The 25,357-nt window shown below is 48.7% G+C and overlaps 1 protein-coding gene across 1 annotated transcript in view; it reads left to right on the top strand.

Annotated features, from left to right (window-relative positions):
* The window catches only part of kiaa1549la (KIAA1549-like a), a 431,663-nt gene that overhangs the window by 352,306 nt on the left and 54,000 nt on the right, over positions 1-25,357 (top strand). Inside the window, exons 16-17 of the mRNA XM_072466225.1 lie at positions 4,293-4,513; positions 10,281-10,413. Coding sequence (XP_072322326.1) covers positions 4,293-4,513; positions 10,281-10,413 — 354 coding nt within the window. The remainder of the gene's footprint in view (positions 1-4,292; positions 4,514-10,280; positions 10,414-25,357) is intronic.

The raw sequence follows: 25,357 nt of genomic DNA, 5'->3' as shown, positions 1-25,357 counted from the left end.
GGACACCGGTGGTATCCCTCACCACCCACATCCTGCAGGAGGAGCATGTAACTGGCCTAGCCTCCATCCCCTCTTACCTTACAGAATATAGCTGCCGTGTGGACTAACTAGATCTCCGCCCTCCGACTCTGCTCCCAGTCAGCTACACTTCCTGTAAACACCTGGCTCTCTTCGCACTCTTTGCGGAAATGTCGGAAACAAAATGAAAGGAGCACCTTACTCCCTCCTCACCTAACTCCCTCGGTCACCAAACTCTCACTATCGCACTCAAAAAGCACCAAATTCAGCACTCAGTGCAAACAAAGTCTGCACTGTAGGGGATCACTTTTATACTGTGAATCTAGCCTCAACAGTTGTGTGTGGACTATAGAAAGGTTAATACAGTTACAAGAATGGATTATCACCCTATCCCACGTTTGGAGGATTGCATTGAGAAAGTGGGACAATCAGCTTTTATTTCTAAACTGGATTTACTTAAAGGTTACTGGCAGGTACCTTTATCCGAAAGGGCGAAGGAGATTTCAGCTTTTGTGACTCCAGATGATATATACCAATTCAAATTTATGCCATTTGGCATGAAAAACGCCCCAGCCACATTTCAACGGTTAACTAACACAGTCGTTTCAGGATTACCCAATTGTGCGGTGTACATCGACGATCCTGTAATTTTCAGCCAGACATGGAAAGCACATTTAAAACATCTGATGGAGTTATTCGATCGACTTCAGAAGGTGGGTTTGGTGATAAACCTCGCCAAAAGTGAAATTGGAAAAGCCCAAGTCTCTTTCCTTGGCCATACACTCGGACAGGGTTGAATGGTCCCACGGGATGTGAAAACAAAAGTTATTGGGGAGTTTCCGATACCCTCGACACGACGGGAACGAATGCGATTTCTTGGTATGAGTGGATTTTACCGGAAATTTGGACTGAATGTGAGCAGTGTGGTCGCTCCACTGACGGACTTGCTCAAGAAGCATAACAAATTCCAGTGGACAGCGGAGTGTCAACAGGCATTTGACGGCCTGAAGGCTGTGTTAACCACTGCTCCTGTGTTAGCCACCCCAAATTATACCAAACCATTCAAAATCGTTGTTGATGCGAGTGATATAGGCGTAGGTGCGGTGCTTCTACAGGATGACGACGAAGGGCTAGAGCGGCCTATTGGTTATTTTTCAAAGAAATTGAATTGTCACCAGAAAAAGTATTTGACGATTGAGAAGGAGACTTTGAGTTTGGTGCTGACTTTGCAACATTTTCACATTTATGTGACAAGCAATCCGTCTGACACCATTATATATACTGATCATAATCCGTTGACGCTTTTGGAGCGATTCCAGAATCACAATGCAAGGCTGTTTCGGTGGAGTTTATTGCTGCAGCCATTTCATTTTAAAATAGTACATGTGGCAGGGCGGGAAAACGTGATAGCCGATGCTTTGTCATGAATGTGATGAACAGAAAGATTTCAGTTGGAGGAAGAAGAACGGAAAAAATGGACTATATTATTATACCTGTTTGCATGTGTTGTTTTTTGAAACAAACAAGTATATTTACTGTATGCATTTCTTAAAGGATAGTGCAAAGGTGAAAAATGAAACCCTCTTGAAATTGATGGTTTATTTTTTTTCTTGGGGGGAGGTGTCATGTGAGAGTACCTTTAAGAAATGGGGCTTCTCATGTTACTGGAGTGATGTCAGAGTGTGGGGGGTGGGGGCTGAGCTCTACTTCTGCTTTTTAGTTTCAGTTTGAGAAAAGCTTGGGTGTGTCTTTTTTCAGGGAGCTGCAACTGAGGTAGAGCTGTACTGTTGATCTCTGCCATCCAAAGATTATCTATGGATCACTTGGTGAACACAGAATTGTAAAAGGTCGCAGTATTGAATGTAAACCTAATGTGCTCCTGTTTGAAGGTTTGTTAAGTCTTTTGGATGTTAAAAGGACAGCTTACAGGGTTACTTAGTGTTGTAGTCCTTGGGGTTGTATTTTATTTACTGGTTGCTAAGATGTTCACTGTTTGTTTTAAAAAGGTTAACTTGAGTTCATAGAATAAACATTGTTTTGTTTTTAAAAATACTTTTCCATTTCTGCTGTACCACACCTCTAGAGTTGGTCGTGTGCTCCCCATACCACAATCTATTAAAAGTTGTGGGTCAGATGAACTCCATGATACACTTTGGGGTTCTCTAAACCCTGACCCATAACATTACTAATGGTGACCACTGCACTACCAGATTGTTGTAATGCCCTTCAAGGAAGGACATCTGCTGTTCTTACCGGATAATGTCTACATGTGAATCCAGACACAAAGTAACGTGGTTGACTCTGAACCGCCCTCTGAAATGGCCGAGCAAGCCAATGAGTTGTATCGAACTTGCTATGATGTACTGCAGCGGTTTGAGAAGGCGACTCACCTTCTCAGGGGAAATAAGAGATAGGCAATAAATGCCACCCTTGCCAACAATGTTGACATCCCATGAACAATTAAAAAAAAAATATGCAAGCCTTTGTTTGTTGCACAAACACTCACCAATTAAAGTACCAGCTTGGCTCTGTTGGCAGCTCTTCTCTCCATGGTTCAAGGCCTACACTTAAGACATTGGATGCAATTTAACCAAATGGGAACTGTGTCCCATAACGAGCGCGTGTAACCGCACGTTTGCCCATACTCGCAGCACCGAGATACCCAACGCTATCAAAAATGACTCCGGTTAGATGCTGGGCCTCAGTGGGAAATGCTTGGCCAAGGCTGCACTTAGCCCCGTTTCCAGAACTGAGGAGCCCCGCTCGCTAAAACTCCTCAGTGCAAGTAGAGATCGGGATGCTCCCAATGTGACCCCCAAATCTCCCAAGCCTCAACTCACTGTAAGGGGGTTCCCGGGCCCCATTCATTACCCTCTCCCCCACACCCGTACAGGGCACCCCCCATTCAATCACCACTGAGCAAAAATGCCAGCTTGGCATTTTGGCAGTGCCAGCCTGATACTCTGGCAGTGCCCCCACAGCTGGCAGTGGCACGTTGGCAGTGCCAGGCTTGCATACCAAGGTGCCCAGGTGTCACCAGCAGTGTCAGGGTTAATAACCACCCTGTCCAGACGGCATGCACATGGGGCCCCCAGTCCCCTGGGAGACCGCCCACGAGTGCTGATCCTTCTGGTCCCCGTTTGTGGAGGCTAGTACTGAACGGCGCTCGCCTATCGTGTCCAAGGTGAAGGGGATAGATCCCAATGCCTTGGTTACCTCATGGGTGCCAACCGGTCACTACCATGGTGCCCAGGTGGCACTGCCAGGGTGCCAGGTTGGCGGTGCCAAGATGGAATTTTCTGCATGCGGCACTCAGGCCGGAGATGCCCTGCATGGGTGGTTGTGGGGGGTGGGGTGTGGAGCAGGGAACCTCACAAAGTGCTTTCCAATGGGGATGGAGGGGTCAGGATCGCTTCAGGAACCTCGCTACACTGGGGAGTAGTAGCAAGTGGAGCTCCTCAGTGTACAAAATGGGGCTATATGCGGCCTCGGCCATGCGTTCCCTGCTGAGGCCCCTTATACACCATGAGTCGCGTTATATAGCCCCTTGTTTCACGCAGCTAAACGTGTTCGTTATGGGACTTTGTCCCCAATTAGTTGAATCGCGGCCCAAGTGTGGTTAGATAGCAGTTGGAAACTCATTGACAGAGCCGGGGGGGCGCGGTGAAACTCTCGACAAAACCCTCCACAAATAATTGACACTTTGAAACTTTTCCGTTCGATGATGCCCACTATCTATATGAGTAAAGCTTTACAATTTAAATCAATCCCTTTCTGTGCTGAGCGATTGATTGACATTGCCTTAATAATGATCATGTAAGTAAATTGTGATTTCTGCTAACTATAAACCGTAACATTCTGCGGTGAGTCTAATGGATGATTAATGTATAAATTCAGGAAGTAGCAAAGACTATTGGCAGAAGCTCGATTATGTGAAACAAACAGCAGAACAGTGTAGCTTAGTCAATGAGTTTTGCATCTCATGCCGCATCTCTTAATCCCTGAAATTGCTGGCCAATTTACTCATTAATCATGCCATGCATCCTTAACACAGTTATATTTCCAGTATGATTTGGTCCAATAGGTTTTGTACCACACATACAAATTGCATTTTACTGCAGTAAATAAGCACATGGAACCTGGGAAAAGTTGATTACTTCAAATGAACATACACCTCTCTAAGCCTCACCCTGCCTGTCTCTCTCTCTCTCCTTCGCACCGCGCCCCCCCCCCCCCCCCCCCCACCACCTTTCTCATTCTATATCTCTCAACAGGTAAACAAGGCCCTGAAACAGAAATCCGATATTGAGCACTATCGGAACAAATTGCGCCTGAAAGCAAAGAGGAAAGGTTATTACGATTTCCCTGAAGTAGAAAATAATCAGCCGATGATGGAAAAACAGAGGAAAATGTATGAGAAGGGACAGATGGAAATCAATCGAGTAGCAGAAGCTGAAACCCAGGTGTCCTCCACATTCACTGAATCTCGAAACAGGTAAGAGATATGTAACACTCGATAAAAATTCAGGAGGCTGGGGAATCCATTGCACTGTCCAATCATTTGAACCCATTAACCCTTTTAAGTTAACCCTGAAAGAGTGGTGGAAGCAGATTCAAGAATAACCCTCGAAGGGGACCAGGATAAAACTTGAAGGGAAAATGTTTCACTGTTATGGGGAAGGAGAAAGGGAGTGGACTAATTTGATGACTCTTTCAATGGACCAGCATAGGCATAGGCCAAATGACCTCCTCTGTGGTGTTTCATTCTGTGATTCTACAAATGTTTGACACACTGAGAGGAAATTTTTCTATCCCATTTCAAAGATATAAACCTCTTTAAAATAGTTAAACCTTTCAACAAAAGCATTACATATAAGAAAAGATGAATCGGCATTTGTATAGAATCTTCAACAATATCAGCAATCCCAAAAGTTATTTTCAGCCAATAAAGTATCTCAGAAGTGTAACCTCTGTTGTAATGTAATAATAATAATAATAATCGCTTATTGTCACAAAAAGGCTTCAATGAAGTTACTGTGAAAAGCCCCTAGTTGCCACATTCCACATTACAAGCCAGCTTTTTAGCCCTCTGTGCTAAACCAGCCCCGTAGGAAGCAAGGCAGCCAATTTGCACACAGCAAACTCCCACCGACAACAATGTGATAATGACCCGATAATCTCTTCCTGTGGCTTGAGGGGTAAATATTGGCCCAGGACAATGGAGGGACCTTCCCAGCTCTTCTTCGAATAGTACCATGGGATCTTTTATGTCCACCTGATCGAGCAAACAGAATTAATGTAACGTTTAATCTGAAGGATGATACTCAGTCCTGCAGCGGAGTGCCAACCTTATTAGTGTGCTCAGGTCGCTGTATTGGAACTTCAACGTCTGACTCAGAGATGAGAGTAACAGCCACTGAGCCACACCTAACGAAAAGGAGCCCTGGTTTTCTTACCCCTAAAGTTCTCCTCTTTCGTGCACAAGAGTTATTTACATTATGGTGGCATCAGAATATCAGTGTAGGAGTATGCCAGCTCTGTGAGATAACATGTTGACAGAGTAGCTCTGCCTCCAACAGTCGGCTGAAATTCATGCCACTACAGCTTGACAGCTTATAAATTGTTTTGACAGGAGTGGAGAGTTAAAAGCTGCCTCGGGTCAAAGTAAAACAACTAAATCAGTGAGCTCAGATGTGTTTTCAGCTGAAATGAAAGAATGAGAGGATGAGAAGTTTGATAATACTTCCAGGACTCACCTTGGAGATAACGGAAGTACGTTTAATTGTAGACAACCAACAGACTTCAATTTCAAAAGTGTTTTAAGCTTCTTTCTCTGTACATGATCTCACAAATTTCATTGCAGACACATGCTGCCATATGTTCTGCCTTGGCCTGAGATAGCTTGAGGTATTTTGTTGTCACCTTATGAAAATGGTTCCAGGAATGACAAACGCAGTTATTTGGAGAGACAGGAGAACCTGGGCCTGTTCTCCTCAGTGTTAAGAGGGGGTTTGATAGAAGTGTTTAAAATTGTGAATGGTTTAGATTGAGTAAATAACGGGACAGAATCAACATTAAAAGGTTCATAAGTTCATAAGACATAGGAGCAGAATTAGACCATTTGGACCATCGAGTCTGTCCGTCATTCGATCATGGTTGATCTCATCCTGGTCTTAACCGCACCGTCCTGCCCGTTCTCCATAACCCTTCAACCCGTTACCAATTAAAAATCTGTTTAACTCCTCCTTGAATTTACTCACTGTCCCTGCATCCACCATACTTTAGGGTTGCAAATTCCACAGATTCACAACCCCTTGGGAGAAGTAGTTTCTCCTCAACTCTGTTTTAAATTTGCTACTTCTTATCCTAAGACTATGACCTCTCGTTCTAGAATGCCCCACAAGAGGAAGCATTCGCTCCACGTCAACTTTATCCATACCTTTTATCATCTTATATATCTCAGCTTGATCTCCCTTCATTGCTAAATTTACCCTGACGAGCAAGACTGCAGTATGGAAACAGAGTAATTGTGGGCATGTGGTTTATTTCATTTTGGCTTCTTCCAAAGAAACTCCAAACTTAGAGACAGGACAATGCCTCTTATCCAATCAAGCCTGACCTGCCATTTAATAAGGGCATGGCTGATTTGTATCGTGAATCAGGGGGTAACACTCTCGTCTTCTGAAGGCGGTGGGTGAAAGTTCCATGACTTGAGGACATGGTTGACACTGCAATACTGTGGGAGTGCCACACTGTGAATGGAGCCACCTTTGCATCCTGTTACATCCAGTCTACAGCACAGAACCATTTGGTTCATGACAATCTTTATGCTCCAGACGAACCTCCTGTCCTACTTCATTGACCACTTTCCGCAAATTTTCCTCATGGAATTGTCCAACTCCCCTTTAAGGCATTGATGTTTTTACCTCAACTACCCCATGTAGGAGCAAGTTTTACATTCATAGAGTTATCAGTGCAGAAGGAGGCCATTCGGCCCATCGAGTCTGCACTGGCTCTTGGAAAGAGCACCCTACCCAAGGTCAACACCTCCACCCTATCCCCATAACCCAGTAACCCCACCAAACACTAAGGGCAATTTTGGACACTAAGGGCAATTTATCATGGCCAATCCACCTAACCCGCACATCTTTGGACTGTGGGAGGAAACCGGAGCACCCGGAGGAAACCCACGCACACACGGGGAGGATGTGCAGACTCCGTACAGACAGTGACCCAAGCCAGAATCAAACCTGGGAACCTGGAGCTGTGAAGCAAATGTGCTATCCACAATGCTACCGTGCTGCCCTTCAATTCTGACCACCACTCTCTGGGAAAGGAAGTCTTTTTTGCATTTCCTGTTGGATTTATTGTGAACACCTTTGTATTTATAGTCCCCAGTCTGATCTCCCCTTCAAGTGGAACAATTTTTTCTAAATCTATCTTCTCAAACCCTTTCACTAGTTTTACGAGCTATGTCTGGCCACCCCTCCAGATTTCTCTTTTCTGGGACAAAAAGAGCCATTCAGCCTTTTCTATATATATCCTCTCAGTTCTGATAATATTCTTGTGATTTCTTTTACACCCTCTCCAGTACTGCTATATCATTTTTATAACATGGAGATGAGAACTGTGCTCAGTATAACTTCAGCCTAAGCATGTTCGCTGCAAATTTAATGTAACTTCTCTGTTTTTCAATTATTTTCCCCATAGCTTGATGTGTTAATTTATGGCCTTATTAAACTACGTCACTAATTTTGAAGATGTGTTCATTTTGTTTTTCTCCTAAATGACTTTGCTTCTTGTTCCTCTTTCAAACTGTTGGTCCGATTTTAATTCTGCCTACGTGAGCTAAAATCTCTCTGCTAGTATCGAGGCAGTTTGTGGCCTCCTTATTTCTCCAATCAAAATATACCACACTCATCTATATTGAAATTCATCTGCCAATTAAATACCCTCTTTTAAGAATAATAATGTATTTTTGAATTTTGCCACATTCTTTCTTTGTATTAACATACACGACCAATTTGATTCCATCCGCACATTTCCAAATTGCACTTTCAATTCCCAAGCCCAAACCATTTGTGTAAATTGTGAACAACAGTAGGCCCAATACCAATCCATGTGGAACATCAGTTTCCACCTTTTGCCAGTCTGAGTACCTCATTTTAACCTCTAATCTCTGCTTTCTGTTTTGTCGCTAGCTTGCTTTCCAGTTAGCTTCCTGGCACCTGACTCCAAATGCTCTGTCCTTTAAAAGAGTCAGAGAAAGGGTGCCTCCATTTTGAAGCACCCTCTCCCTCACTCAGCTTCCATTATAACCTGGTGGAGTAGTGGATGAGGTGGCGGGCTGTTGTAGGCTGCAAAGAGACATTGATAGGATGCAGAGCTGGGCCGAAAAATGGGGTTAACCCTGACAAGTGCGAGGTGATTCATTTTGGTCAAAAAAATTTGAATGCGGATTACAGGGTCAAGGGTTCTGAGGAATGTTGAGGAACAGAGAGATCTTGGTGTTCATGTCCACAGATCTCTGAAGGTTGCCACACAAGTGGATAGAGCTGTGAAGAAGGCTTATAGTGTGTTAGCGTTTACGAACAGCGGGCTTGAGTTTAAGAGCCGCGGGGTTATGCTGCAACTATACATGACTCTGGTGAGACCACATTTGGAGTATTGTGTGCAGTTCTGGTCACCTCATTATAGGAAGGATGTGAAAGCATTGGAAAGGGTGAAAAGGAGATTTACCAGGATGCTGCCTGGTTTGCAGGATAGGTCTTATGAGGAAAGGTTGAGGGAGCTAGGGCTTTTCTCTTTGGAGCGGAGGACGATGAGAGGCGGCTTAATAGAGGTTTATAAGATAATGAGGGGGATAGATAGAGTGGACGTTCAGAGACAATTTCCTCGGGTGGATGTAGCTGTTACAAGGGGGCATAACTATAAGGTTCAGGGTGGGAGATATAGGAGGGATGTCCGAGGTAGGTTCTTTACTCAGAGAGTGGTTAGGGTGTGGAATGGACTGCCTGCTGTGATAGTGGAGTCGGACACTTTAGGAACTTTCAAGCGGTTATTGGATAGGCACATGGAGCACACCAGAATGACAGGGAGTGGGATAGCTTGATCTTGGTTTCGGACAATGCTCGGCACAACATCGAAGGCTGAAGGGCCTGTTCTGTGCTGTACTGTTCTATGTTCTAACCTTCTGCTCCTTTTAAGCTAAAATGCCACTGAATGGCCCTCCAGCTTCAAGTGTTGGAATTACCAAGGTATATACAGCGAGTAATCTTTGATCATTCTTTATTGACTTGTGCACAAGGAGAACAACTCAGTGGAATTCACGGCATTGTTCTGTCTGAATCCAGCGAAGCAGTAACACTTGTACTTTTTCAACCAATAGGTTTACAGTCGCAATCTAATCCCTTATTTGCATGTCAACACACCAATAATATCACAGTTAAACTTTCATTTTAAACCAATGAAAGGACAGTAATTCTAACTAATAGAAAATAGGGTAAATGGACCAATAGAAAAATTAGTATTTTCAATCCTTTGTTTGCATACTTATCTCCTCACCTGCCCTTGGGTGTTACTGTAGTTTACAGAAAGCACATTCTTGTTTTGGCTACCTCCATTCTGTCTCTGCAGACCCACGTCATTCACTAAGAAACAGTTTATTATGGATTCCACACAAGATCCCATCCTCCATCCTTTATTGGATGATGAACCCACCCTCTGGTCATTAATTGTCCCAAGAAAACCTCAGTGAGTGACCGTTGCCCTCATGGTGCAGATCTCTATGCCCCACTTCAGCTTGACGATGGGATTCAGGAGCCCGCAGGGAAAATCCTGCCGCATTTCTCTCTACTTACCGTGTCAAATTGTTCAATCATCCTAAACTATCTCAGTTAGATAACTCCTTAATCTTCCGCTTAATAACCGCTTAATCTTCTTTCGCCCAAGTAAAGAGTTTAAAGTAGCTTCAGTTATTCCGATACGCAAGAGGAATGTTACACTCAAAAGAGAATACAGAGCAAGAAAAGGGATACAACAGCTTTAACACTGTGGCACCAATTTTCTGACTATCAAGTCCTTTGAGCACATCTGTGAATTTACTTTTGTGTGGAAATGATTTTCTGCACATTTCACTTAACTTTCTAAATTAAGAAGCAAACGGCAAAGTTATTCCATCCTTGCAGATGTCAATAATGCTCCATTCAGTGCTTGCTACGGTTCTCATGATTCTTTTTTGAACATATCTTGACTCCATATAGGCAGTCCCAGATGAAGAGTGCTGTTTATAGGAGCAGGCAATCTTTGAACAGCCCAGGTCCAGGAGGAACAGAGATGGATCTTCTCGTCAGGAGGGAGAGGTCGCGTCGGGGCATTCGTAACAGTGGATATGATGTAAGTACGGTTGGAGTTTTTTTGACATTTGTTTTCAGTTGTTGTACCATAGCCTCTACTCTTCGACAGTACAATTGGGCACTTTGTTATTTGTTGAGCATATAAAAATTGCCATCTATAATCGAGCTGGACCTCAGATAATTAGAGACATTCTGTGAATTTATCGAAGAACAGAGGAGCCCTATATCATTTCTCTGTGTTTGTTAACACAGAGTATTGGTGCCTGCTTTGTTTTCTCTCTCTCTTGCAATCATGGTGGGTCATCAGCCACCTTATGTAGTTGGATTTCGGAAATTAGGGACAGGAGAAGGTCATTAAATCCCTCGAACCTATTCTGACATTCAGTTAATTCACGGCTGACCTTTATCTTAATACTATTCACCTGCCTTGGTTCTGTAACCCTTAGTAGCCTAACAAAAATAAATCAAACTAATTTTTCAAATTTTCAATAGATTTGGCCTTTCAGGCATAAAGAGAAGTAAATAATCTGAGCATAATGGGTTTTTTATTGGGTAAGGGTATCGAGGGATGTGTGTAAAGGCAGCTAAATGGAGTTACGGTACAAATCACCACTACTGGTGGTAGAAAAGGACTGATGAGTGAATAGGCTGCTCCTGTTTGTCAGAATTCTGTCAGTGCAATTTTCCAAAAGGTTTTCATCAGGATTAGGAAGCAAAATGATTCATTTTCCTATTGTTTTGGGAAGGAGAAATTCTTCTGCATGTAGGCACAGTGTTGATGATAAGTGTTCTCGACAGGGGACAGAGCCAAACTGAGCTCCTTTATTTTTCTCACAATCTGTTCGTGAGTAGAGGTGTTTTAATTTTTGAAATAGATTGTGGCATGTTTCTCCAAATCATCCGTTTGTGAAGTCCATTTTAAAGTGAGTCATAGCAAACTCTCTTTGAGGTTAAATCAAAAGTATTATTTATTCACACATTCAAACCTGGGGAATGGTCATTGCAACTACATTTGCACACACACCAGCACACAATAAGGGAATAGCAAAGAAAAGAGTTTTCCATCTAGGAATAACTTAGAACAAAAAAACAAAAGACAAGCATATTAGTTCACATGAATGTCAGAGTCCAGAATGTCTGAGTCCAGTGAGGGCTACACGAAGGAGTTAAAGTTCAGGTGGGTTCAGCTAGCTGAGAGCAGGAGTTGTCGAATTCCTTCAAAAATGGTGATGATGCAGCAAGATGACAGAGACTGTGTCCACTCTACAGGCGATGGCAGGAATCTTCAAGAGAATGAGGCTTCAAGGAGATTTAGACTTGACAGGCTTGGTGTTGACTGGCTCGATATTAACAGCAGACTGTTTGAGAGTCCAGGAATATAACATTAAAACTTTCAAAGGCCAGAGGCCATGTGATATTGCCCATTGATGAGTCAGTTTCAGGTTAACAACCATTTGCTGTGACTGGTCAAAATCTGTTTTCATTTTAGGAGAGAGATGGTGGCTCTTAGTGCCTTTGCAGGTATAACAAATTTCAATGGCTTTCTCTTTGTCACAAGTCAAGGTTGGGGAGACAGACCATCTGTTGCTTTTGTATTTCATTCATTGTAATCAATCTACACAATAATAAAAGCGAATGAAGGTTCAGTTTTGTCCTGTAATTACTGTTGGAAGTTTCCAGACCTGTTGCCAACTTGCAAATCATGTGACCTGTAGTAGCTATGTTTTTGGTCCAGCAAAGTCCATCATTTTAAATAAGAAGAAAGTACGGTTTGATTTGAACAGTTTTTGATCTCTTTTATATCTTATGGACGTGACAATAGCTGAGTAGTTTATGGGATATTGAAGACGTTCAGCAAGTTATTGAGTCGAATGGGGATGTAGCATAGCAGTAACGCCCCTGGACTGGTAATCCAAAGTCCTGGACAAATGCTTCAGAGAACTAAGTATGAATCCTACAAGGACAGTAGAAAATGTCATTTCAATTAATTAAATCAACCTGGAATGAAAACATAATCTCAGTAATGATGGCCATGAAATCACTGGATTATTGTAAAAACACATTGGATGTCCTTTAGTGATGGAAATCTGCCATCTGGGGCAGATTGTAACTCGACACTCCAAGTGCTTGGCTCTCAGTTGTCACCTGAACTGACCTTGTAAGCCACTCGATTGTACAAAATTGCTATAGAAGAGTCAAATAAAATTAGAACCGGATGGGCCACATTACATTGACCTAAGCACCCTGAAACAAAGGCATATTCTTCCCAGTTCACCCTACAAAGTGCACCTCACTAACATTTGGGAGGCTTGTGCCAAGGTTGGGCAAGCCAAAATTAGCAATATCCCAAACTCATTCCCAGTGCAAGACAGAGCCACTAGAGGTGGCAGCACAGTGATATCCAGCCAGGAGGGAGCGACACTGGGTGTCCTCAATTTTGACTGCGGATCCAACATGGGGATCTGATCAAACATGCTGAAGGAAAGCTGCTGAATACCACTGACAGCCTTCCCTCAGTTTTTGAATCAATACTCCTCCATGTTGAGTATCACTTGGAAGAAGCACTGGCTGAGCTAAATGAGTCCTGAAGGCCATATCTGACAGTGGCAGATTGTGAGAGAGCCAATAAGGAGGATTTGCAGGAGTTCCCCAGGTTAGTGACCTCGGCCCAACCATCCTAGCTGCTTCATCAAATACAAATTCTCACTATAAGGTCTAAAGATGTTCACTGATGATTCTATAGTGTTCAGTACCAATCATAATCTCTGAGATACTGAAACAGTCTATACCCACATGTAGCAAGTCCTGAACAGTGTTCAGGCTTGGGCTAATATACAGTAACGATTGCGCTGCACAAGTGCCAGCCAATGACTATCTCTAAAGAGGGAGTACCTAACCTTCTTCCATTGATGTGTAATAGCCTCACCATTACTAAATCCCCCACCATCAACATCCTGGAGTTTACCATTGACCAAAACTGAACTGGACTAGCCATATAAATACTGCAGCTACACAAACAGGTCAGAGTCAGGGAATTTTACAGTGAGTCACTCACCTCCTGACTCCTGCCCACCATCTACAAGGCACAAGTCAGGAGTGTGGTGGAATACTCTCCAATTACCTGGATGAGTGCAGGTCCAGCAACACTCAAGAAGCTTGACATTATCCAGAACAAAGCAGCCCGTCACCTTAAACATTTACACCCTCCATCATTGGCATGTTGCGACAGCAATGGGTGCCATATACAAGGTGCACTGCAACAACTTGCCAAGGCTCCTTCAACACACTTTCCAAACCCTTGACCTCTACCACCTGGGAGAACAAGGGCACAAAGTCAACACTACCATCAGCAAGTTACCCTCCACATTACACACCATCCTAGCATGGAACAATATCGCTGTTCTTTCAACCGTTGCTGGATCAAACTCCTGGAACTACAGGCCTAATCACACTATTGATGTACTTACACTAGATGAACTTCAGCGGTTCAAGAAAGTGACTCATTGCCACTTAGAGGAGGGCATAAATAGTGGTCTTGTTAATGATGCTCACATCCTGTGAACAAATAAAATTAATTTCATGCCAACAGGTAACCTGCGATAAAGAAAGAAATACTTTGGCTCATAGAGCATCTTTTAAAACCTCAGGACATCCCAAAGCAATTTGCATCTAACAAAATATTTTTGAAGCAAAATTGTTGTTGTAAATTAGGGAAATGCAGCCAATTTGCACACGACAATCTCCCACAAACAGCAACGGGTTATTGTACAGGCAATCTCTTTGGCGATGTAGGCTTTTGGATCATTACTGATCGGGACACTTGCTCGTCTGAAAATGACGCTAAAATATCTTTTCTGTTCACCTGAGAGGGCACAGACAGTTTAAGATTTCATCTGAATGCTAGCACTTCCAACAATGCCACTCTTCCTCAATTCTGAATTGGGACCATCCAGCTAGACAAGTGCATGAGCCTCTGGACATGGACTTGAATCGATGGATATCGGAATTGGGAGGGAAAGTAGAATTGAGGTAGAATATCATATTCTTGATGAATGGCTGAACATTGAGGGGCCATTTGTTCTACATCTGTTCTTGTGAACCATGACCTTCTGACTTGGAGGCAAGAATGTGCTACCTCCTGAGGAAGCTTAGCATTTCACAGCACAGAACATAGTACTGCTCCTCAGGAACTCATCCTATGGGGCACTATGCATGCAGCTGAATACCGCAGCACTTCATGGCACCATACATAGGGCTGGATTTTGTGGGGTTAATTAAGGTCTCGCACACCGGTTGGTGAACCAGCTGGGAACCTCAGTCTGTTCTATGGGGGAGACCTGATGGAATCTAGTGCAGTGCCCTTCAGGCAGTTAAGCGGCCACCATTGGACCGCCCCTTTGATTGAGGCCCCTGGCGGCAGAAAGACCCACCCACTGATACTGCCAGCCAATCAGAGGCAAGGAGCTACTCATCGCTGCCAGTGGGAGTGGCAGCAGCTGACAGCATAGCAACTACCAGAGACCCAGGAATATTGTGGGACCCAAACCAGAGGTGTTTGAGGTGGGATTGTATTCTCAGCTTTGGTGCTTGTGGGGTGGGAAGTCACAGGGTGGTGGGGGCAGGGGGCTGATCAGAAGCAAGGGTTGGGGGTGGTTTTCATTTGCTCCTCTACTTTTCAATGCTTGGTCCCTCAATAGGATAAAGAGTGCCTGATAATAAGGAGCCCACCCCATCCCTGGGAAGCTGCTGACAAACTCAACATGGTTTGCTGGGTGGCCTTCTGAGGGCAGGAAAGCCATCTAGTTCCAAATCCCTGCATCACCAGTAAACTATGATGGGCTCAGAGACAATGGATGCCATTGACTCATCAGTAAATCAAACATGGACAAAAGAGCAGTACTCAAGAGGTGAGGTCAGAGTGACTCACCAAGGCAGCATTTGACCAAGTGTGGCAACAAGGAGTCTGAGCAAAACTGGAGTCAATGGGAATGAGGGAGAAAACACTCCCCTGATTGGAGTCAAACCTAGGAAGTGGTGTGAGGAAAAACCTTTTTACCCAGAGGGCAGTGATGGTCTGGAATACATTGCCTGCGAGGCTGGTAGAGGTGGTTGCCTCACATCCTTTGGAAGGTACCTGGGTGAGCACTTGTCACATCAAAACATTCAAGATTATGGGCCAAGTGCTGGTAAATGGGATTCGGTCAGGTTTTTTTCATGTATCAGTGCAGACATGATGGGCCGAAGAGCCAGATTCTGTGATTCTAACACAAAGGATGATAGTTCTAGGCTTTTAGGTTGAGGCAAACAGGAAGTTGAGTAACGGCCATTATTGTAAGTTTATGATGGCTTTGTTGCATTATCAAATCTATCTTAAAAAATTGATTTATATTAATAAATCAATTAAGTGACATGACATTCTGATAGGCGAACACACAAGTGTTTTGGACTGGTTTTAATAAATTCCTTTCAGCAGCTGCCTCTAATTTGAATAATCTGTTTGAAGTTTCCATTGTGTTCTCAGAGAAACAACATGAGCGTCCAGTCATTCTTGGCATCTAGGGCGGGATTCTCCGATAATCGCCGTGATCGCCGGAACCCGGCGCCAAAAACGGCACGGATCACTCCGGTGCCTGGCCCCCCCCAAACGGCACAAATTCTCCGTCCCGGAATATGCTAGTAGCGGCGTGACGTCATTTGCGACGGCGTCACCCGCCACGGACGCGACGCCACGCGGCGTCACAGCACAAAAGACCCCCCCCCCCCCGGAGAGCAGCCATGATGGCCGCCCGCCGCGCAGCCCCGAGGTTCCAGGTGTGCGACATCGAGGTGCTCCTGGATGCACTGGAGCAGAGGATGGAGGCCCTGTACCCTGGACACGACTGCAGGGTCGCCCCACGTCTCAGCCGGCGCCTGTGGAGGGAGGTGGCAGAGGCCGTCAGCGCTGTGGCAGTAAACCAAGGACAGGTGCCCAGTGCCACAAGAAGGTCAATGACTTGTCAGGGCAGCCAGGGTGAGTACCCCTCCCCCCTCCGATGTGCAGCACGCCCCCAGGTGCAACTGACATGGCTGCACCCACCCATGCAACGTGCAGTGGCAGGATGTGCTGCGCACCTCTGCCAATATACGCACAACCACTGGCCTGCATGTATATCCCTGCCTAACACTGTTGCCCTTTATCCCTGCCACCCACCCGCCCGCCCCCCATAGGAGAAGCCCGCACACAACAACAGGGAACATGAGAGGACCGGAGGGGGCCCAGCTGAGGAGAGACCACTCACCGTTCATGAGGAGAGGGCCCTGGAACTCACAGGCGGACCAGAGGACCGGGAGGCAGCCCTCATCCATGTCTCCCCACCCCCATACCCCCCTCCCCCATATCCCCCTCCCCATATACCCCTTCCCCCATATACCCCTCCCCATATCCCCCTCCCACATATTCCCCATATGCCCCTCCTCCATATCCCCTCTCCCCCATAGTTTCCTTCCCCCATAATCCCCCCTCCCCATATCCCCTATATCGCTCTTCCCCCATATCCCCCTCCTCCATATCCCCTTCCCCCATATCCTCCCTCCCCCATATCCCCCTTCTCCCATATCCCCCCTCCCCCATATCCCCGATCACTGCCTGCGTGTCTAACCATGCATGCTGTATTGTGTATTTGTGGTAGTCACCACTGTTGTATATGTCACATATGAAATGTAATACGGTAAGGCTCCAGTACTACAGGTACGGGGGTAGATCCCTGCCTGCTGACTCCGCCCAGTAGGCGGAGTATAAATGTGTGTGCTCACCGAGCTGCAGCCATTTCAGCAGCAGCTGCAGGAGGCTACACTTCTCTGCTTAATAAAGCCTCGATTACACTCTACTCTCGTCTCGTCATAATTGATAGTGCATCAATTTATTAAGCATAGATTTTACAACGATGGTCCTCCGCATCAAGCTGGATCGCCTGCAGCTGCACCCTCAAGCAGACAACGCCAAGTCGACCTTCGCACGTTGGCTAGCTTGCTTTGAAGCCGACATCGGTTCTGCGACAGAACCACCCTCAGAGGCACAGAAGCTCCAGATCCTGTACACACGGCTGAGCTCCGATATCTTTCCCCTCATCCGGGACGCGCCTACCTACGCGAAGGCCATGGCGCTACTGAAGGAGAACTGCACCCTGCAAACCAACAAACTCTACGCCAGGCACCTCCTGTCGTCCACGCGGCATCAACTCCCCGGTGAGTCTGTGGAAGATTTCTGGCGTGCCCTGCACGCCCTGGCGAGGGACTGAGATTGTCAGGCCCTTTCGGCCGTTGAACATTCCGAACTCCTAATTAGGGACGCTTTCGTTACGGGCATACGGTCGGCGTACATCCACCAGCGCCTCTTAGAAGGGGCTACCCTCGACCTCGCGGCGACCAAGAAACCCGCGATCTCACTAACGGTCACGTCTCGTAATGTACAAGCGTACGCCCCCAACCGCATGGCGCCCCCCTCCAGGACATCGTGGACCCCACCAGCGAGCACCCCGTCGTGGACCCCACCAGCGACCGCCCCCAGCCAACCCCAAGGCTGCGCCGTGCGGCAGCCAGCCAACCCCGGGGGACCCAAGTGCTACTTCTGCGGACAGACAAAGCACCCCCAGCAGCGTTGCCCGGCGCGGAGCGCGCTCTGCAAGGCCTGCGGGAAGAAAATAAATTTTGCTGCTGTGTGCCAGGCCTGCTCGATCGCCGCTGTAACCAGCCCCATTGTTCCTGCACCCCAACGTGCGACCCGTGGGCTCTGCCATTTTTGCCACCGCAAAACACGTGCGGTCCGTGGGCGGCGCCATCTTCCTCGCCTCAGACCACGTGCGGCCCGTGGGCGCCGCCATCTTGCTTGCCTCAGGATACGTGCGGCCCGTGGGTGCCGCCATCTTCCCCATCAGGCCTCGTGCGGCCCATGGGTGCCGCCATCTTTAACACCGCCCGCCACGTGCGCCCCTTGGGCGCCGCCATCTTCCCCGCCTCAGGGCCCCTGCTCGTCAGGCACCTCATCGGGCCGCTCATCGCCTGCAAACTCCGCCGACCAGGAGGGGCCTTCCAACACCAGCCACAGCTCGCCTCCATCACGCCCGACCAGTCCCGACTGCACAACCTCGCAGCCGCGTCGACGACGGTAAAGGTCGATGGGAACAAGACATCATGCCTTCTTGAAGCACAGAGAGCTTCATCCACCCCGATACGGTAAGGCACTGCTCCCTCGTGGTACACCCCATTCACCAGAATCTCCCTGGCCTCCGGATCCCACTCCGCCACCCTCACCATCCAGGGCGTAGAGTACAGCGACTTCAAGCTCTACGTCCTCCCCAACCCTTGCGCTGCCTTGCTACTCGGCCTGGACTTCCAGTGCAACCTCCGAAGTCTAACCCTGAAATACGGCGGGCCCCTACCACCCCTTACTGTATGCGGTCTCATGACCCTTAAGGTCGACCCGCCTTCTCTGTTTGCAAACCTCACCCCGGATTGCAAACCCGTCGCCACCAGGAGCAGACAGTACAGTGCCCAGAACAGGACCTTTATCAGCTCTGAAGTCCAGCGGCTGCTTCGGGAAGGCATCATAGAGGCCAGCAACAGCCCCTGGAGAGCCCAAGTGGTAGTTGTGAAAACCTGGGAGAAAAACAGGATGGTCGTTGACTACAGTCAGACCATCAATCGGTACACGCAGCTCGATGCGTACCTCCTCCCACGCATATCTGATATGGTCAATCAGATTGCACATTACCGGGTCTTCTCGACAGTGGACCTGAAATCTGCCTACCACCAGCTCCCCATTCGCAAGGCGGCCTGCCCGTACACCGCGTTCAAAGCGGACAGCTGCCTTTACCACTTCCTTAGGGTTCCATTCGGCGTCACTAAAGGGGTCTCGGTCTTCCCACGGGAGATGGACCGAATGATTGACCGGTACGGACTGCGGGGCAACTTCCCGTACCTGGATAACGTCACCATCTGCGGCCATGACCAGCAGCACCACGACGCTAACCTTTCCAAATTCCTCCACACCGCCAAACTCCTCAACCTAACGTACAACAAGGAGAAGTGATTGTTCAGCACCAATCGCTTAGCCATCCGCGGCTATGTGGTGCAAAATGGAGTTCCAGGGCCCAACCCCAATCGCATGCGCCCCCTCTTGGAACGCCCTCTCCCCCACTGCCCCAAGGCCCTCAAACGATGCCTGGGGTTCTTCTCATACTATGCCCAGTGGGTCCCTAACTATGCGGATAAGGCCCGCCCACTCATTCACTCCACCTTTTTCCCACTGACGAGCGATGCATCAGACGTCGCTCTGGCCGCCACCCTCAACTTGACAGGCAGGCCCATGGCATTCTTTTCACACACCCTCCATGCCTCTGAAATTCAACACTCCTCCATCGAGCAGGAGGCCCAAGGCATCGTAGAAGCTGTGTGGCATTGGAGGCATTACCTGGCCGGCAGGAGATTCACTCTCCTCACTGACCAACGGTCGGTTGCCTTCATGTTCAATAACACACAGTGGGGCAAGATCAAAAATGATAAAATCTTGAGGCGGAGGATCGAGCTCTCCACCTATAATTACGAGATTTTGTATCGCCCCGGTAAGCTCAACAAGCCCCCCGATGCCCTATCCCTAGGTACATGTGCCAGCGCACAAGTGGACCGACTCTGGACCCTACACGACGCTCTCTGTCACCCAGGGGTCATCCGGTTCTTTCACTTCATAAAGGCTCGCAATCTGCCCTACTCCATTGAGGAGGTCAGAGCTATTACCAGAGACTGCCAGGTCTGCGCGGAGTGCAAACCGCACTTCTACCAGCCAGACCGAGCGCACTTAGTGAAGGCCTCCCGCCCCTTTGAGTGCCTCAGCGTGGATTTCAAAGGGCCCCTCCCCTCCACCGACCGAAACACGTATTTCCTTAACGTGGTCGCCGAATACTCCAGATTCCCCTTCGCCATCCCATGCCGCGATATGAATTCTGCCACCGTCATCAACACCATCTTCGCCCTGTTTGGTTTCCCCACCTACATCCACAGCGACCAGGGATCCTCAATTATGAGCGATGAGCTGCGCCAGTACCTGCTCAGCAAGGGCATCGCCTTGAGCAGGATGACCAGCTACAACCCCCGGGGAATCGGGCAGGTGGAGCGGGAGAATGAGATGGTCTGGAAGGCCGTCCAGCTGGCCCTACAGTCCAAGAATCTCCCAGTCTCCCGCTGGCAGGATGTCCTCCCCGACGCCCTTCACTCCATTAGATCGCTACTTTGCACTGTGACTAATGCAACCCCCCATGAACGTCTCCTTGCCTTCCCCAGGAAGTCCACCTCCGGGGTTTCGCTCTCAACGTGGCTGACAGCTCCAGGACCCGTTCTCCTCCGCAAGCACATGCGGCTCCACAAGGCGGACCCGTTGGTCTAGAGGGTACAGGTACACCATGCAAACCCGCAGTACGCCTCCGTGGCGTACCCCGATGGCCGCCAAGACACAGTCTCCCTCAGGGACCTGGCACCAGCTGGGTCCCCCCCCCCCCCCCTCTGCCCCGGCGCCACCCTTCCTCCCGCCAGCGCACCTCACCACAACCCCGCTCCAGGACGATCCGTCCTCCCCTTGGTCCCACCCGGGGATGAAGATGAGGCCTACACGTTCCCGGAGTCACCAGCGACCGATCCAACGCCTGCATCGCCACCGGGACTGCGGCGCTCACAACGGAGGATCAAGGCACCCAATCGTCTTAATTTGTGAACTTTCCCCAAAATGTTAACCTATGCATGTAAATAGTCTTCCACCACCCCCGCTGGACTCCTTTTTAACAGGGGGTGAATGTGGTAGTCACCACTGTTGTATATATCACATATGAGATGTAATACGGTAAGGCTCCTGTACTGCAGGTACGGGGGTAGATCCGTGCCTGCTGGCTCCGCCCAGTAGGCGGAGTATAAATATGTGCTCACCGAGCTGCAGCAGCTGCAGGAAGCTACACATCTCTGCTTAATAAGCCTCGATTACACTCTACTCTCGTCTCGTCGTAATTGATAGTGCATCAGTATTGCAGGACTATACGTCGAGGCACCCGTCCCTGCGGATGATGACCGCTCCCAGGACGATCCAGAGCGGCCACGAGACAGGGAGCGGCTGGGGCCCTCCGGCCAACGACGCCCCCAGGATGCCCCAGGGCGGCCACGAGACAGGGACAGACCCGGAGCACCAGGGAGACAACGCCCCGTCTCGTTTGAGTGCGGCGACGCAGGCGGGTGACACCCAGCGACGAGGGAGACAGCCACAGGCCCCCATCGTTGCCGAGCCAGGACACCCCTACCCAGCACACCCTACCCAGGACACCCCTACCCAGGACACCCCCACCCAGGACACCCCCACCCAGGACATCACCGCTACCCAGGGCACCCCCACCCAGGACACCGCTACCCAGGGCACCCCCACCCAGGACACCGCTACCCAGGACACCGCTACCCAGGACACCGCTACCCAGGACACCCCTACCCAGGGCACCCCTACCCAGGACACTGACACACACGACACTGACACACACGACACTGACACACATGACACCGACAGACAGGACACTGACACATAGGGGACAGGTGGACAGGAACCGCACCCCAGGGGACCATGGACTCTGGGTCGGACGACGAGCGCGACACAACGTCACTGCTACCTCCAACAACCTCCACCATCGCAGAGACACTCACCTCGGTTGGGCACTTTAGTGATGAGGCTTCTGGTACACTCACTGGTGCGCACAACACAGCCGTCCCGGTACAGCAGGTGGAGGTAGAAGCAGCCGAGGAGCCGGGAGGTCGGAAGGCAGCCCGGCGCAAGCAACCATCTGCCGCCCAGACGGGTCCCGGGTTCCTGGAGTTATCACACTCACCCATAGACCCGACGCAGTCACGGACCCAGGGATGATCGAAGGGGGTGACGGCCGGCGTGCGGCGGCTGCAGAGTCCACCCGCACCCAGGAGCTGGGAGTGGTGCCGGTCATGCGTGCCATCCAGCCGAAACCGCAAGGGTGGTGTCCGTGGTGGAGGCAATGGGGGTGACGGTGTCAGACATGGGGAGCAGTATGCAGGGCCTGGGGTTTTCCGTGCAGGTGGAATTTGTGGCGGCCCAGGACATGGCTGCCCTCTCACAGGAAGCCATGAGCCAGAGCCAGCTGAAGATGGCAGAGGCGCTCAATGCCATGGCCCAGTCTCAGCAGGCCATTGCCCAGTCTCTGCAGGCATTTGCCCAGTCTCAGCAGGCCATCGCTGAGGGCATTGGCGCCATTGCCCAGGTGCTGTCCGGCGTCACCCAGACAAAGACAGGGATGGCCAACTCCCTGAGCTCCATGGCTGCAAACTTGCAGACCTTTGTTGATACCAGGGCGGTCCTCCAGGACTGGCATCGCCAGGTGTCGAGGGGGCGTTGGATGGTCAGTCCGTTCGCATCCCCAACCCATGTAGAGGCCCGGGAGCCATCGGGCACCCCGAGGGAGGAGGAGGTGTGGGGCCTGTTCCGGGTTCCTCAGACCCCCCCCCCCCTTCCGTCCCAGGTGCATCTGGTGGGCAACGGGCAGGACAGGCTGGCAGCTCGCCATCCCGGTTGCCCGAGCCGCAGCCTGGCCCATCGCGTGGTCTTAGCTGAACATTGATGGAGTGGTATCCCTTGTGGTTCAAAAATGACAACTCAGGCACCATGGGGAATGCAGAGGCATGTGGGTGCAATTGATGACACCCTGCACCTGGGGCATGCCTGCTATGCGGGTGAAGCCCATGGCCGTGACTTCCCGGCTCGCTTGGCCCCAGTCCAAGTTGGTGCACATGTGGGTCCTTGCGAATAGTTCATCTGTGACCTCCCCACGACTGACTGGGAAATGCCACACAGGTCACCCATGGAGCCCTGAAATGAGCCACTGACAAAGAAGTTCAGAGCGGCAGTGACTTTCAGGGCCACAAGCTATGGTTGACCTCCCAGTCCATGTGCCAACGCTTGCATCACACAGTACAGGAGGTCAGCTGTCCCCTGGGACAAATGCAGTCTTCTCCGGCACTGGACCTCTGACATCCGGAGGTTCCATGTCAGAGCTTTAATGGCCGGTGGTGTCTCCTCGAAGTCTCTGCCATCTGTGACCCTGCCCCCGGAAGATGAATGGGCCTTCTCTTCAGGGTGATGATCCTGACCGCGTGCGGCAGGCATGTCGATGTCGCTGTTGCTGATTGATCGCAATCAATAGAATTGCCAGCTTGACTGGCTGTATGATTCTCCAGAATCACAAACTGAAGGTAAGAGAACATAAAAGTGAGTCATGGGGAGTCCTGACAATGCCCTGACCCACAGTCCTCTCAGGATCTGGGACATCCACCTATGCCCACCCCCTGTTATGTTCCATGGTTCCCCCGATCATGAAGACACACACACAATACATATGTGTTCAACCAGAATGATTATTTATTGTTAAACACATGGGAGGGTTACTAACAGATCTGTATACAAACAAAGTTATTCAAGTTCCTGGGAGCTACAATAAGTGTGACTGTCCTACTATCCGTCCTACTACCAACATCAGTGCCATGATGCATGTCTGGCGCCACCCACTGGCAGGAGGTCATACCTGTGATTACATTCATTGATGAACAGCTTTATACATTTGTACAGTTATATACAGTTATGTATGTATGTATATCACCACCCCCCCCCCTATTTGAGCATCTTTCCGCTGAGTCTCACTCCCTCCCCTTTCACACAATTACCTCATCACAACAGTTGTCTCTCGCAACTCCACCTGAATGAAGCGCTTCAACCCTTGAGAACCTCAGCATCCTGAGTGTACATCCCCCCCCCCCTCCCCCCCAATGGGTGAGGTGTGAGTGCAGTAGAGTGTATTCAATGGACCTGTGTTCTAACCTCATGGGAGAACAAGACACTGCCCCTATCTTCCCTTGAATGTGGTGATTAATGAGCAACTTCACTGCTTGAGAATCAAAGCTGTCCATGTAGAGCAGCTAAATCAGCATTCCGACAATCCACATGTTCCTATGTTCCCTCTTCAGGGCGGATTCAGATATATTTATAGAATCATAGAATATATGGCACAGAGACAGGCCCTCCAGCCCAAACTGGCCCCTGTCAACCAAAAAGCCCATCTAAGCTAACCCCATTTGCCTGCATTTGGCTCATATCCCTCCAATAATAATAATAATCTTTATTAGTGTCACAAGTAGCCTTACATTAACACTGCAATGAAGTTACTGTGAAAACCCCTAGTCGCCACACTCCAGTGCCTGTTCGGGTACACAGAGGGTGAATTTGGAATGTCCAATTCACCTAACGAGCATATCTTTTGGGACTTGTGGGAGGAAACTGGAGCACCCGGAGAAAACCCACACAGACACGGGGAGAACGTGCAGACTCCGCACAGACAGTGACCCAAGCCGGGAATTGAACCTGGGACCCTGGCTTTGTGAAGCAACAGTGTTAAACCACTGTGTTTCCGTGTCGCCCTCAAACCTTTCCTATCCATGTATCTGTCCAAATGCCTTATTGAAATATTGATACAGAATGCATGTCAATCGATCTTTTTGTTGGGGACTGGTAACTCATTAATCACACGCCGTATCTGGAATTACATTGGCTTGTTGGTCCCCAGTGCTTCAAATTAAACATTTCATCCTTGTAATTAAAGCTTTCATTCTCTGAACACCGTTCTCTATCGCTGTAACCACATAGACTATGGTCCCCCATCCCAAACATAATACTCCCCTGATTCTAGCCTTTGTTGGGGGTCCCGTTCCCCAGTGCCCTATCCATGGTGGTTGTGCCCCGTCAGCCAGCTAGTTCTCAGGCTTTTGAATTCCTTTCCTTAACATCTCCAACTCTCTTTCACCCTTTAAAACCCCCTAAATCATATATCTCTGATGAAGCTTTTTCTCACTGACTTATTGTGGTAGGCTACATTAGGGGTACCTAGGTGGGATGTACCTTATACTGT

This window comes from Scyliorhinus torazame, chromosome 10 (assembly GCF_047496885.1).
Source record: "Scyliorhinus torazame isolate Kashiwa2021f chromosome 10, sScyTor2.1, whole genome shotgun sequence".
NCBI classification, from domain to species: Eukaryota; Metazoa; Chordata; class Chondrichthyes; order Carcharhiniformes; family Scyliorhinidae; genus Scyliorhinus; species Scyliorhinus torazame.
Note: the sequence above shows the minus strand (reverse complement) of the source record. Positions and strands in the feature narration are given on the sequence as shown.